This window comes from Amblyraja radiata, chromosome 24 (assembly GCF_010909765.2).
Source record: "Amblyraja radiata isolate CabotCenter1 chromosome 24, sAmbRad1.1.pri, whole genome shotgun sequence".
Classification (NCBI taxonomy): Eukaryota; Metazoa; Chordata; class Chondrichthyes; order Rajiformes; family Rajidae; genus Amblyraja; species Amblyraja radiata.
In genome coordinates, this window is record NC_045979.1 from 10,929,501 (window position 1) to 10,944,492 (window position 14,992).

Consider the following 14,992-nt stretch of genomic DNA (forward strand, 5'->3'; position numbering starts at 1 on the left):
TGCGTGACTTTGGCGCCTTTGAGAGGGGGGCGGGTTTAAAACACGATTTTCTCTAGGCTGTTGAAATCGAGGTTGTTCAGCTACTTAGTTGCTGACGAGAAATCGCTGCGAAATTCGTTCGCTGCGGCTATTTTTAAACTAAATTGGGTTATTTAATTGTTATAGTAGATTAAAAATCATCCTCTAAAGCCGCGAACCCCGACAACGGGACGGATCTCATGTAGGGGACAAGGCAAGGTAGGTTGTTTATTTTTACATTAAAAAGGGCTTCTTCAGATCCCTTTATACAAAATTTTATGTTGCGAGTAGCTGACTTGGGGGCCCATTCAATCCCGCAGTATCTTTCATGCCGACATGGGGTACAAATTCACCGCAATGGCAGCGTTTTAAACCAGCGCGTTCCACAGAATCCTACTGGCAAGCTGATTTAAATGGCCATTAATTTACAGCAATTGAACACTAAATCCCTTCCATTTGGCCTATAAATTAATGTCAATGAGATTTAAAAATCATGTTTTATTGTGAATTCTTGTGTGAATGTTCTTTGGACACTTAGGCTATTTAAAAATGTTAATCTTTCCTTAAGAAATGGATAGATGTTTAGATCTAGTAATTGAATTTTGGAATTAGCTACAATTGGGTAACTAACTAATTATATGCTTTAATTTCAGGTCATCCAAGTAAGATTGTTTAATATTTGTTTCATAATGCTTCAATCTATAATAACTGAAAATTTCTTTCAGTTCTCTTAATTTTTAATAAAGTTATGGGCTTTTGTCCTCGATCACAGCTTTTGTGTTAAGTCAATGGAAAAGCAATAGGGAACAAGATGCTAATTTCCGAGTATGAAAATGGCTATAACTTTTTTAATACTGAAGATATGAAAGTGAGTTAGGTGTCAAATTAAACTTCTTTTTATGCTTTATTTGATGGGATAAATTGCAGACTTGATTTTTTAAATCTCAAAATTTTGTAACATTGGTAGACAATAGACAATAGGTGCAGGTGTAGGCCATTTGGCCCCGAGCCAGCACCGCCATTCAATGTGATCATGGCTGATCATCCCCAGTCAGTACCCCGTTCCTGCCTTCTCCCCATATCCCCTGACTCCGCTATTTTAAAGAGCCTTATCTAGCTCTCTCTTGAAAGCATCCAGAGAACCCGCCTGCACCGCCCTCTGAGGCAGAGAATTCCACAGACTCACCACTCTCTGTGAGAAAAAGTGTTTCCTCGTCTCCGTTCTAATACAGCAGATATAGCATGGAAGATATAGCAGACCTCTGTAAATTGCCCCTGGTGTTTTGAGAGTGGATGCTAAAGTGGGATACCATAGAACTATTGTGAAGGGGTGATCGACGGTCAGCATGGAAACAGGCTCTTCTGCCCACTGAGTCCATGATGACCTGGGTTTCTGGTGCAGTGAGGCATCAGCTCTACACCACTATGCTGCCCTGCATGCATGTAAATTACAATAATGTTTTGCATGTTTTCTTTGTGACCGCGTGGGTGCTCCAGTTTCCTCCCACACTCCAAAGACGAGCAGGTTTGTAGGTTAATTGACTTCTGCAAATTGTCCCCAGTGTGTAAGGAGTGTATACGAAAGAGGGATACCATAGAATGCGTATACGGGTGATTGATAGTCGACGTGGACTTGGTCGGCCGAAGGGCCTGTCTCCACGCTGTATCTCTAAAACTAAAAAAAACTAAAAGTAAAACAAAAAAGCAAAGTAGGGGAATCAAGAACCAGAGGACGAAGGTTTAAGATGAGAGAGGAAAGATTTAATGGGAACCTGAGGGGCAATGTTTCACCCAGACCGTGGTGGGTACATGGAATGAGTTGCTAAAGGTGGAAGTTGAGGCTGGTACAATAACAACATTTAAATGACATTTGGTAAGGTACATTGAAAGGTTTTGAAGGATATGAGCCAAATGCAGGCAGATGGCACGAGCGTAGATGGTGCTTCTTGGTCGACATGGGCAAGTTGGACCAAAGGTGGCCTGTTTTCATGCTGTATGTCTCTATGACTCTGTGACTCTAAGTTGTGTTGTTTGTTCAACTGGCAATCAACGTGTGGGGTTCTCTGCTCCAACTATAGCAATCTTATCTAATCTAATCACAAACACATTGTTAATTCAAAGCTTTAGAAATAAACACAACAACATTTAATCTATTATTATTATGTCTCTGAACGATTAAGGCAAACAGAGGCTGACATTTTCTAGCTTCAGGTTGTTTCAGGAAGTACTTTAAAATTGAAGGAAATTGTAGGATAAGAAGTTTTAAATTCGTTCACCATTCCTTTGAGATGTTTTCTATGGAACTGTGCCACCAGATAGAACTGAAGCAATCCATTTCACATTATGTTCCTGACTGCAACCTTTCCTGACTGACTTCATGGATGAAAGGCACTAACTGAACTATTATGACCAGTTTAGCCTGCTTACTATTGTGATAATCCGTACATTAGGAAGCTTCTTGTAAAGGAATTAACCCAAACTAAATTGGTAATTAAATGATAGCAAATGGTAAACTGTAATGTTCTTTTGCTTGCCTTCACAGATCAAACATTCTTTAAAACGAACACAAGTATTGGAGTCCAAATGGAAAAATCTTGGACCTGCCTCAAGTACCTAATGTTTCTGTCCAATAGTTTAATTATTGTAAGTAACTGAATGGTGACATTTTTTGAACAGCTGTGAGAGATGGGATTTTGGTAGAAAACCCGCAGAATATTAATGTGATCAGTAAATATAAGAAAGCATGTTAAATCCTGTGTCCATGGCAACGGCAATTTTAATTCAATAATTTGAATCAAATGCATACTGTGTCATTTTATTAAAGTCTAGATTGCAGCTTAATTGTATTATGAGATAACTGATACTTTATCAGAAACATTTATGAAATTTTATCCAGGGGTCATGGAGATAGTTTGCAGAATTCTCAGTGAATTGTAATGCAGGAGGTCGGACCTCAGTGTAATAACATTGCTCTGTTTGTTACAGGCAGGAGGTATTTGTTTGCTTGGAGTTGGCATTTGGGTGACAACCAACCCCAATGGCTTCAAGAACATTGTGGCTGCAAACCCATTAATATATACAGGGGCCTACATCATCCTGTCGGTCGGGGTCATTCTCTTCTTCCTAGGCTTCCTAGGCTGCTGGGGAGCAATCCGAGAGAGCAAACAACTGCTTATGACAGTATGTACAGCAACTCAACATGCTTTACATTATTTTTTTAAATTATTCAGAGGTATTTGAATGATTGCTAACCATTCAATTTGTATTTTACTCAAGCAATAGTCCAATGCCCTGGTTCATAATCAATGTTGCAAGCGTACAAATGTTATCGGGGTACATCGCAGCATGGTTTGGGAACAGCTCCATCCAAGACCGCAATAAATTGTGGACGCAGCACAGACCATCGAACAAGCCATCCTCCCTTCCATTGACTCCATTTATACCTCACGCTGCCTCGGCAAGGCCACCAGCATAATCAAGGATGAGTCGCACCCCGGTCACTCCCTCTTCTCCCCTCTCCCATCAGGCAAGAGGTATGGAAGTGTGAAAACGCACATGTCCAGATTCAGGGACAGTTTCTTCCCAGCTGTTATCAGGCAACTGAACCATCCTACCAACAATTAGAAAGAGACCTGACCTACTATCTACCTCATTGGAGACCTTCAGACTACCTTTGATCAGACTTTACAGGACTTTATCTTGCATTAAACATTATTCATGTTATTCCCTTTATCATGTGTTTGTACACTACGGATGACTCAGTTGTAATCACGTATTGTCTTTCTGCTGACTGGCTCGCACTCAACAAAAGCTTTTCACTGTACCTTGGTCCACGTGACAATAAACTAAACTCAAACACACAAACTCCTGCAAAAACAGGAGTTTCTCCTAAACTCCCCCATCTTTTTTTATTTTAATTCAAATGGTGTATGACTGGAAATTCCAAGATTTATTGGCCATTGCTTCACAGCTCTTGAGAATGTTCAGCAAATTGAGTGCTACGGAATCGTTTGTTTTGCCATTTCTGAGGGAATTTAAGCATCAACCACCATGCCACAGTCCTGTAGTCTCACGTCAAGTGTCAATTTATCTACCCCAGGTAGAATTTGTGAACCAGGTTCACTGTATGATAAACCAATACTTTCATGGTCATCATTACTAGTGTTTACCTTTGGAATGGCACAGAGCCCATTGCACCTGAATCCTGGGTTCGATCCTCACTTCGGGTGCTGTCTACGTGAATTTGTGCATTCTTCCTGTCACTGTTTGTGTTTCCTCCAGGTGCTCTGGTTTCCTCTCACATCCCGTTGACATATAGGTTCAAAGGTTGTGTCGGAAAGAACTGCAGATGCTGGTTTAAATCGAAGGTAGACACAAAATGCTGGAGTAACTCAGCAGGTCAGGCAGTATCTCAGGAGAGAAGGAATGGGCGACGTTTCGGGTCGAAACGTTTCGGGTCTGAAGAAGGGACTCGAACCTAAATATCACCCATTCCTTCTCTCCAGAGATGTCGCCTGACCCGCTGAGTTACTCCAGCATTTTGTGTCTACCTTAGGTTCATAGGTTAATTGGCCAGTGTAAAGTGTCCCTTGTGTATATGTGAGGGGTAATCTCTAGGGGGTTGTTGAAGGGAATGTTGGGAGAATAAAATGGGTCCGTGTAGAAATGGGTGGTTGATGGTTGACAAGGTCTTGGCGGCCAAAGGGCTTGTTTCTATGCTGTATAACTTTATGACATAAGTTTAACTTCCTAGCTCATTAGTTTTGGACTTTGGATTAGTAGTCCAATAACATAACTAAAGTGCCATCATTCCCATTGTGACAACCTCTAATGCTATTTATAGGCTCTGATGGTCTCCTTGTTGGTATTAACTTACCTTTAGTGGGTCCTGTAAAATATTGCCACACACCCAAGGACTTCAAAATATAGGCTCTTCCTTGGGTATTCCTGCTGAGTGGACAGATTTGATGCATTTGTTTACACTGTTGCCAGGAGGCCATAAAATTGTAAGTTCCAATCCCAGTCAAGAAATATCAAAACAAAATAAGCTGAAAATTCAGGGTGGAATTCATGGTACTACTTTGTCAGACATATATTCTTTCGGATTAGATGTTAAACTGCACTCTTTTGCTCTTTCTAGTGGGAAAAAAAACTATGATGATCTTCAACAAGCAGTTGTATCTAATAAAGGTTGTGGCTATATCATTAATATTTTCAACATCATCACAGTTGAAATGAAAAACTGCTGCAACCTTTCCGTTTTTACATTTTTGTTTCACTACCTCACAAAAAAAAAATCACTTTTATCTTTCCCTTCTACCTTCCTTGGCTCCAACAAACAAGAAGCTTTGGAATAAAGTTTCAATATCCCCAACCACCATTCCCACGTTATTTAAAAAAAATATTATTGCCACATGTACAAAGACACATTGGAATGCTTGTTTTGCAGGCTATCCTGTCAGAGCATATTATACATGAGTACAATAGATCCTCTTCTGGAACAGCATGCTGACAGGTAACATGTTCCAATGCCATCTTGCAACCTCCAAGTCTCTGAAAAGTCCGATCTTGACCCAAGGAGATTTGCAATTTCTTATTTCCTCACTTTAAAGCCCAGTGTCCTGGTGGCACTGGATCCATGAAGTAGAGATCGGCCTGTTGCAGTGTGAAGCCATCGGCACCCGTCCCAAACCCTGAGCCCTATATTGAATGGGAAGGTCAGCAGCTTTGTGGGAAGACCAACATGTGCAGGTTCCCCTGCAAGATAGCGCAGCGGTAGAGTTGGTGCATTACAGCGGCAGAGACCTGGGTTTGATCCAGACTATGGGTGCTGTCTGTACGGAGTTTGTACGTTCTCCCTGTGACCGTATGGATTTTCTCTGCGAGCTCCAGTTTCCTCCAACACTCCAAAGACGTGCAGGTTTGTAGACTAATCCCTAGTGTGTGTAGGATAGTGTTAGTGCGCGGGGATCGCTGGTCAGCTAAAAATGTAAATACACTGATTACCACATTATCTCTGGGTCTAAATTTTGGAACTCCTTTCCCAGCACCATTTGGACTGGAGAGGTTCAGGAAGGCGAATCAGCAATAAAAGCTGGCTTAGCCAGTGATTCCCATAGCCAATAAACATGAATATAAAGATAAGCTCTTTGTCTTCCTTTTTTTATTGCCGGTGTTCTTTACATTACCCCTCACCCCTTCATCGAATGTCCACCATTATTATAAACGTAACTAAGAAAGACCAAATCTGAGTTCTTTGAAAATAAGGATTTAATGCAGATGTGTCTCTCTGAAAAGCATATTCCTAGAGTCTATTTGGGGAATCTATTCTCCAGGTTATGAGCAGCCCCTACTGGTGATTCCAGTTCATCTGTATTACATCTTGCATCGTTTATACAGCATTACATCATGTACCGTGCCAAATTATTTTTGCTTCATTTTCCTAGACTCAAGTCAAAATTTTATATGTTGCATTAATAATGTCCACATGTGTTTTAAACCTTCTCTCATATAAAGTGATAGAGATTGATAACTTTGTAACTGATTGTATACGAGACAAGGTGACTAGCTTCTGAAATCACAATTGCTCAGCAGTAGAGTTGCTGACTTACAGGGCCCAGAGACCGGCTTTGATCCTGACTATGGGTGCTGACTGTCTGCTGTCTGTACGGAGTTTGCATGTTCTCCCTGTGACCGCATGGGTTTTCTCCGGGTGCTCCAGTTTCCTCACACACTCCAAAGACATACAGGTTTGGAGATTAATTCGCTTTGGTAACATTCTAAAAATTGTCCCGAGTGTGTGTAGGATAGTGTTAGTGTGCGGGGATCGCTGGTCGGCGTGGACTCAGTGGGCTGATGGGCCTGTTTCCCTACTGTATCTGTAAAGCTTAAAGTCCAACTGCAGTGGCTGAAAGTATTGAAAGCCCCAGGAAGGCAGGATAAAGAACACCCTGAAATAGGATGCTGTTCACCAGATCAATATCTCTGGTTTGAAATGCTTGATGTTACATTTCTTAAATGGGAATTGCACTTTCATGTGGACTGTTGTGACTTTGCTCTTCCTCACAACATGACTCTAATGGTAATTAAAAAATTAATTCGCTGTCTCCTGTCATTTGCAGTTTTTGCTGCTTATTTTGATCATTTTTATCCTGGAATTGGTCGCTGCCGTCCTTGCATTAGTCTTCAGAAAGCAGGTAGGTGCAATCACCAGCAACAAAAATGCTTACTTTTCTGCCATTTACTCAAGGTTGTGGAGTACCAAATACCAACACTCTCATTTATATTTAGATACAAAAGGATTACTTTTTAAAAGAATTGCAGATGAAATATAAAGGTGACAATTCTACCGATGCTTTTTCGAAGACCTGGAACGTAATTATGATGGATGTAAGTTTATTTTAATGAAGGAAATCCCTGCTTCCCATCCCCCAAAGACACTGTTCAATGCTCAATAGATGTACAATAGGTATCAGCTGCCAACTTGTGCCTCAACCATGTGTGTCTCAACAGCCAGCTTGGCCTTGTAATGCATTTCAACTGGCAACGTTCCATCTATTGGGTGAAGGTTCAAAGGACAGTTCTCTTGACCAAAGGACATTTCTTCTGCTCTAGCCTGGGAGCAATGGTGTTGGTTGTGATTCATGGACAACATTCTTAGGCAACAGCGCCTTACTCAGTCTTGACCTATGGGCTCACTAAAGCTGATAGCCACCAGGTCACAGCCAAGGCTGAAGTTAGATTAGTTTTTACGCTGTTTATGCTTTAAAACCTGTTCCACTGGGTTTGTGGAACATTATTATTATAATGTTACCACATTCTCCCCCCCCCCCCCTCCCCACCCCACCCTGCTGAAGTACACATTTGTAAATGCTGTGTGACAAGATGTTTAAGAACTCGCTGTGTTGCACTGCCTGACCTTACTGAGAGAAACAGGCCATTCTGCCCATTGAATGTGGTCATGACACTATTGGTCTAATCCCACTTGCTTCTCTGGCCCTCATACCCTTTAATATTTTTCTTTGTTAAGGTGAATTTATATCAAAGGTATAGCGTTTTGACTTGTCATTGCAGTTCTCCTGTTGTGGTGTAAATGGCCCTCGAGACTTTGGACAGAATTCCACTTTCCACTGGCTTTTCCCAAACAGACTGCTCCCCGAATCGTGCTGCAAGAGGAATAGGGCATCTCCACTGGAGCACATCCTGGATAAGAGCAAATGTGTACAAGGAGACGCTGGCTACATAAATAACAAGGTAAATGAGACTGGTATTCACTAGCTCCTCATGTACCAGATCTGTCATCCCTGGATCCGGTCTGGCTGCACTCCTTCTATAACAAGTCTATGCTTCCTCAGGAAACAACATCAAGATTGTACACAACACTCTGAGTGAAGGGTCTTGCCCAAAACATCACCTATTCCTCTTCTCTTCTCTCCAGATATGCTGCACGACCCGCTGAGTTATTCCAGCACTTTATGTCTATCTTCTGCGGTCTCACCAAGAACTTTTATAAATGTAATATGACATCTTCATTTTTCTACTCAAACCATTTTACAATGAAAATAATTTACTTTTCTATTTGCCTTCTATTCTTGCATATTAATTTGGTTTAGTTTAGAGATACAGCATGGAAACAGGCCCTTCAGCGTACCAAGTCCAAGCTAACCATTGATCATCCATTCACACCAGTTCTATGTTATTCCACTATTGCTCCCACTCCCTACGCACTAGGGGGAATTTACAGTCCAATTAACCTACAAACCCGCATGTCTTTGGGATGTGGGAGGAAACCGGAGCACCCAGAGGAAGCACATGCTGCCACAGGGAGAAGGTGCAAACTCCGCACAGACTGCACCCGGGGTCAGGATCGAACCTGGGTTTCTGGCGTTTGTCATTTAGCAACACTACCAGCTGTGCCACTGTGCCACCCAGTGAATTGTGCACAAAGACTCAGGTCCCTTGGAAAATTAATAACTCCAATCTCTCACCATTTTACAACTACAGAGTGTTTCTGCTTTGTTTCTACCAGTTAGGTTAACCTGACATGTTACTTCATTTGTTAAGTTAGAACCCAATTACTCAGCTTATCGACATCAGCTTAAACCCTTTTTGCATTCTCATCACTACTCACCTCCACATGACCATGAGTAGTTGCATCTGATGCCAAGGAGAAGGTCATAAAGTTTGCTGCCACATGCTTCCACCATAGAGAAAAGTGAATTTGGTCTAGAGATACAACGCGGAAGCAGGCCCTTTGGCCCATTGAGTCTGCACCGTTTAATGATCACCCAGTCACTAGTTCTATACTACACATCAGGGACAATTTACAGAAGCCAATTAACCTACAAACCTGCTCATCTTTGGAGTGTGGGAGGAAACCGGAGCACATGGAGAAAACCCACATGGTCAAGGAATAATGTACAAACTCCACACAGACAGCACCCCTGGTCACGTTCGAACCCAGGTCCCTGGCGCCATTAATGCCCCTGTCCCACTTAGGAAACCTGAACGGAAACCTCTGGAGACTTTGCGCCCCACCCAAGGTTTCCGTGCGGTTCCCGGAGGTTGCAGGTGGTTGCCGGAGGTTGCAGGTAGTGGAAGCAGGTAGGGAGACGGACAAAAACCTCCGGGGACCGCACGGAAACCTTGGGTGGGGCGCAAAGTCTCCAGAGGTTTCCACTCAGGTTTCCTAAGTGGGACAGGGGCATAAGGCTGAACTCCACTGCTATGCCACTGTGCCGCTAAAAATGCCACCACCTAAACCTAGCATTGATCAGTCATGTGGTTCAAATTGTTTTTTCTTTAAAAGTCTGAAACTTTGGGATGCAACAACACCATCCCACATGCTAATAACAAGCAGTCTTTCACAAAATCTCCATCTGTGTATATCTGACAAGTCTTGGATTTTAATTAAGCTACTTCCTAGTTTCCCCTTTTGATGGTTTCTGATTCTTTCTCCATTTAATGATAGAAATCTTTTCTCTGAAACATGCAACAAAAATAGAGGAATCGCTGGAGAAGCTCAGCATGTCAGGTAGCATCTGTTGGCAGGCATGCAATGTATCTAATCTGTGACATTTAGTTTTTAGTTGTAAACATACAGCAGTATCCCATGGCCACACCGACCATTGATCACCAGTTAATACTAGTTCTATGTTGTCCCGCTTTTTTATCCACTTCCTACACGTTAAGGGCAATTTGCAAAGGCTGATGAATCTACAAGCCAGCACGATTTTGGGACGTGGGGGGAATCCAGAGCACCCGGAGGAAAGACACGGGGTCACAGGGAGAACGTGCAAACTCAACACAAACAGTATCTGAAGTCAGGATCAAACCAAGTTACCTTGCTTCTCATGGTCTCTGCTATTCCTTCAGTGCTCCTTTAATGACTTTGCTGTTCCCTCGCCCCCACAGTTTCTTCTCGTACCACGGAGCTACCTCACTTCTTGCTGTATCCATCGCGCCTTTACTTATCTGTGTCTCCTTTTCTCTGCCTTAATGTCCTCCAGGGATTTTGTTTAAGATCCAAGCCCCATTCTGATTGAACAGGGTCAGTACTTGATCTGCAATGGGAAGACAAGCATGACACTCTGACACAGGCTAAAACATTGTGGCACTGGATGCAGGCCCCTGGATGTCAGGACCACAATCCTACACAGTCACGGTTATGTGGAGCAGACAAATGCACCTCGAACAGTCTTTGTTGAGAGGTTTGAGAGTCAGAGTCAAACAGCATGGACACAGGCCCTTCTAGCCCACGCCGGCCAACATGCCCCAACTACACTAATCACACATGCCCATGCTTGACACGGACTGTAACCCTCTAAACCTATCCTATCCATGTACCTGTCCAAATGTCTCTTAAACGTAATAATAGTATCTGCCTCAACTACATCCTCTGATAGGCTCGTTCCATATACCCACCTCCCTATGTGTAAAAAAGCTTCCCCTCAGACTTATTTTAAATCATTCCCCCTTCACCTTAAATTGTTCTCCCCCCCCCCACCCCCCAACCCCTTACCTGAGATTTCATCATAAATATTAGAGTCACCGGAACAGAAGTGGCGTGCAGCTCTGCCCCGCAAGGGCTGTTCTTGCTCCATCTTCCTGAACCCAATAATAACCAGATGATTAACCACATGTAGATCTCACCCCTGTAACCTGTCATAACTCTACACGATTCTTGATTAGTACATGTGTCAATGGTTATGGGGAGAAGGTAGGGGAATGGGGTTGGGCGGGAGAGATAGATCTGCCATGATTGAATGGCAGAGTGGAATTGATGGGCCGAATGGCCTAATTCTTCCCCTATAACCTATGAACGTATGAACTGTTGAACTTTTGAGGTGCGAGGGTCTGAGCTGTTGGATCTGTGTGTCAAAGTCCTTCTCTTCTTTTCTGGTAACCCAGGCCAGGTAGTGTTAGTACTTCCTGGCTATCTGAAATGAAAAGCCAAGCAAGTTATGGCGAGGCTCAGGAGAGAAACCAGTCAAATGGAGCAAGTGGACGCCATCTGAATCTTGTGTAGGAAGAAGCTGTAGATGCTGGTTTAAACTGAAGATAGACACAAAACTCAACGGGTCAGACAGCATCTCTGGAGAAAAGGAATAGGTGATGTTTGGGGTCGAGATCCTTCTTCAGACTACTTCTGAATCTTGTCAGTATAGAAGTGAATGTGAAATGAGGGAGAAGTGGGGTGTGAGAAGAATGATGAGACACGAGTGTACTTTCATCTCCAATGGTCTCCAGTTGTCTTGTGGCCGTGGCCATCATGCCATTGTCTCAGCTGCCACAGAGGGAATGACCAGCAGAGCTGGGTCATCATTGACAGCACTCAAGATGTTCATGATTTATTGCACGGGGTTGAATCCCTGTACACTATGTGAAACCTACATTTATCTTTACTTTTTTCAGGGATGTTTCTCAATGATTGCAGAGAATTTTCGGAGCTACGTTCATTTAATTGGTGCATTCAGTATAATAGTACTCTTAATAGAGGTAAGCAGGTGGACTCTTGAAGACCATGCACTGTTATAATGGGTCAAATGATCTCCCTTCGTGGCCGAATCCATTTTATTTATGATCTAAGAGCAAACGTTGTGTCACCGCATTGAGTAAAATCTGGTTCCATCTTCTTTGCAGCTTTGTGCAATGGGTTTTGCAATCTTCATATACCGGACCTATAACTAATATTGGTTATCATCAGGCCAAAGGAATGAAGCTATAGTTCCAGTCACTTTAAACAGAATACAGGCAGCATGAGAAATCCTACACTATCTGATCAACAACTGAATGGATGAGCATAGCTGGCAATGATCTACTAAAGCTACAATCAAAACATGGCTGAAATTGGCTTTGAGGAGCAACAAAGAACCACCAGGAAGATAAAAGACAACCATCTTAATACTTTTGTCCAAGTCTATATAATTTTGTTACTTCTTTTGACAATACTCTACGTAACTTTACATTCAGAATTACTGCCCTTTATTCAATGGGTTTATGGCCAGGTGTCAAAGTAAAATGAAATTAATTATTTTACAATGTAATAGATAATATTGTAAACTTAATTCTCATATTTTTTCTGTAAAAATATTGGCAATAGTGACTGTGCTTTTGAGTCTAAATCTGAATGCATGCAATGTAAATGACCCTTTTAATTTATTATCCCCATTGCACTTTGTAGTTTGCACCTCACCGCTCTTTCAATCCCCCAACAAATAGCAGTGCGCAAGTTTTGTGTTTTTGTGGTCATTTGTGAGAAGACTAAAGTAATACGTAGCACCCTTCTCAATTAAAACCTTCTATCCCACACTACATTCCCTTCTCCGCATCCAGTTGGGAATTCAACTTGGTCGCATCGCCAAGCAAGCTAGCCTGCAGAGAATGGAAATCTACCCGTCCCAAAATCCCATCAAACAACGTGCTCTCTGTCATTCTGCTGGACAGTGCATTAACATGTCAGAAACGAGTTAGTTTATGTTTCGAGCTGCCACTGTAGGAACACAGTGTTTTCCAATGGGTTTTTCTCTGAGAATGAAAGGAGATAGGTGTCTTTTTTGTAGTCATGCACTGGTTTTATCACCTTGTTCTGGTGGTACACACATGCACACACACACAGAAATTCACTTCAATGCAGAGTATGGAGAAACAGCAACAGAAGACATCACATATTTTTCACGCTAACATTTATTTATTATGCTATGCCATTAGGTCTTTGTTCACAATGCTTGTCAGTCCTCTGTGTATTGAAAACCTTTAAAATGATTCAGATCGAGACTTAATGAAGCATTCATTCCACTGGGCAATGCCTTCAGAAATGAGTCTGCATCAGCTCCCTTAAAATGATTATTTCTAATGCAAACATAAATTTACTTTTAAATTCCCACATTGATAGTTCCTTATGATGTATGAGACGGGCTGGGATCTGATACCAGAACCATAAACTGAACTTCTTATAAACTCTCAGAATAGACCGGATGATTAGATTGTGCTGCTTCTCATGGTACATTGCCTTAGACGCAGGCTAAACTACAGGGCCCAGATCTGGCTTATTACTCATGAAAGATATCACAAAAAGTCCATCTCTAGTTCTGTGGAACTATTCTAGGCTTCATTAAGTTGTTAAACGTATGAGCCAATGATGTAGAATAAACTCCCCTTATTAACGGGTATGTGGGGTATGTTGACACCAATAGCTTGGTTTGCTTCATGAATCTTAATTCCGATCTCAACATCCATTAGAGGTGTATCAGCTTTGACTTAGCATTCCTTTCACTTATGAGACCTAAAGAGAGGAACACTGCCATATCTTGATGGAGCACAAGGAACAGCCGTGTTGAATCTTGAGCAAATACAAAAGGTGCTGGAGGAACTCAGACATTCAGGCATCTCAGAGTGGCAGGGCATGGACAAGATGGCGTTTCGTGTCGGGACCTTTCTTTAGACTGGAGAAAGGTCTGAAAAAGGGTCGGGACCTGAAGCGTCGCCTATCCAGTTCCTCCACAGATGTGGTCGGACCCACTGAGTTCCTCCAGCAGTGTGTTCATATCTTAGTGATGTACTCAGGTTTAAGCTGCCCTGCCCAGTTCAAGAAGGTTATTTGAACACAGAGTTAAAATCTCACCCTTCTTTGGTATAATGAAATAAGCATTCAGCCAAAGCATACCTCCCTCCTGGAAATTGGTCCCATTTACTTTAGGGCAGAGGCCTTGAGTACACCAAGTGAGTGCAGTTTCAGAGACGAAAGATGAATTTGTACCCTCCCGAACTTAAATAGACAGAGCCTTGCAATCAACACCAAACTTATCTGCAATCCATTCTCTTTGATGTTTTAACTGAGGATAGCAGCTTTATTTGGATTTAACTGAATTATGACTCCACACTAGTTTATTTGAAAGTTGTTTTCCTTGCATCATAAAATATTATTTAGTTTTGGAAATCAACATTTAACCGTTTTCCCTTTCCCTTATATTTGATCTGCACAATAACCACTTATACAGAGTTCTCTATTCAATGTTACTAAAGATCAACATTAAAATATTACTTCTAACAAAATTGTGGCAATAGGTAATGAGGATATAAGTTGGAACTAATGAGTGTATTTTGTATGAAGTGTAAGTAATTTCTATGGTGTGGAGAGCAATACAAATTAACAATTTCTAGCTGATATTTCTTCCATCTGAGGCAGTCTCAGGATCGAGGATGTTTTGCATTGTTTTTTTGGGGGGGTCTGAGGAGCCTGATGAGGCCAAGATAGGAACCATTGGCTCGTCCACAGATGGGGTAGGACGTGCCGGATGGGATGAGTGGGCAGTAGGTAATGTGGAAGTGTGCTTCTTCAGCCATTAATGCAGAGCGACTATGAACTCCTGATGCACAGAATAACATAGCATGAGCATGTGAGTGCTGTTGCCTGCAGAATGGCGCCTACTGCTAATTAATGCCTTAATGTGACTCCTACAAGAGAAAAGATCTT

General features: G+C 42.1%; 1 protein-coding gene across 4 annotated transcripts in view; it reads left to right on the top strand.

The window, feature by feature from the left end:
• The window catches only part of tspan18 (tetraspanin 18), a 102,568-nt gene extending 89,092 nt beyond the window's left edge, over positions 1-13,476 (top strand). For all 4 annotated transcript variants that reach the window (XM_033042419.1, XM_033042421.1, XM_033042423.1 and 1 more), the window contains 7 exons: positions 2,561-2,661; positions 3,004-3,198; positions 7,140-7,214; positions 7,309-7,407; positions 8,092-8,271; positions 11,932-12,015; positions 12,160-13,476. In XM_033042419.1, the coding sequence (XP_032898310.1) occupies positions 2,561-2,661; positions 3,004-3,198; positions 7,140-7,214; positions 7,309-7,407; positions 8,092-8,271; positions 11,932-12,015; positions 12,160-12,207 (782 nt within the window). In that variant the 3' untranslated portion in view covers positions 12,208-13,476. The remainder of the gene's footprint in view (positions 1-2,560; positions 2,662-3,003; positions 3,199-7,139; positions 7,215-7,308; positions 7,408-8,091; positions 8,272-11,931; positions 12,016-12,159) is intronic.
• Positions 13,477-14,992: the final 1,516 nt, after the last annotated feature.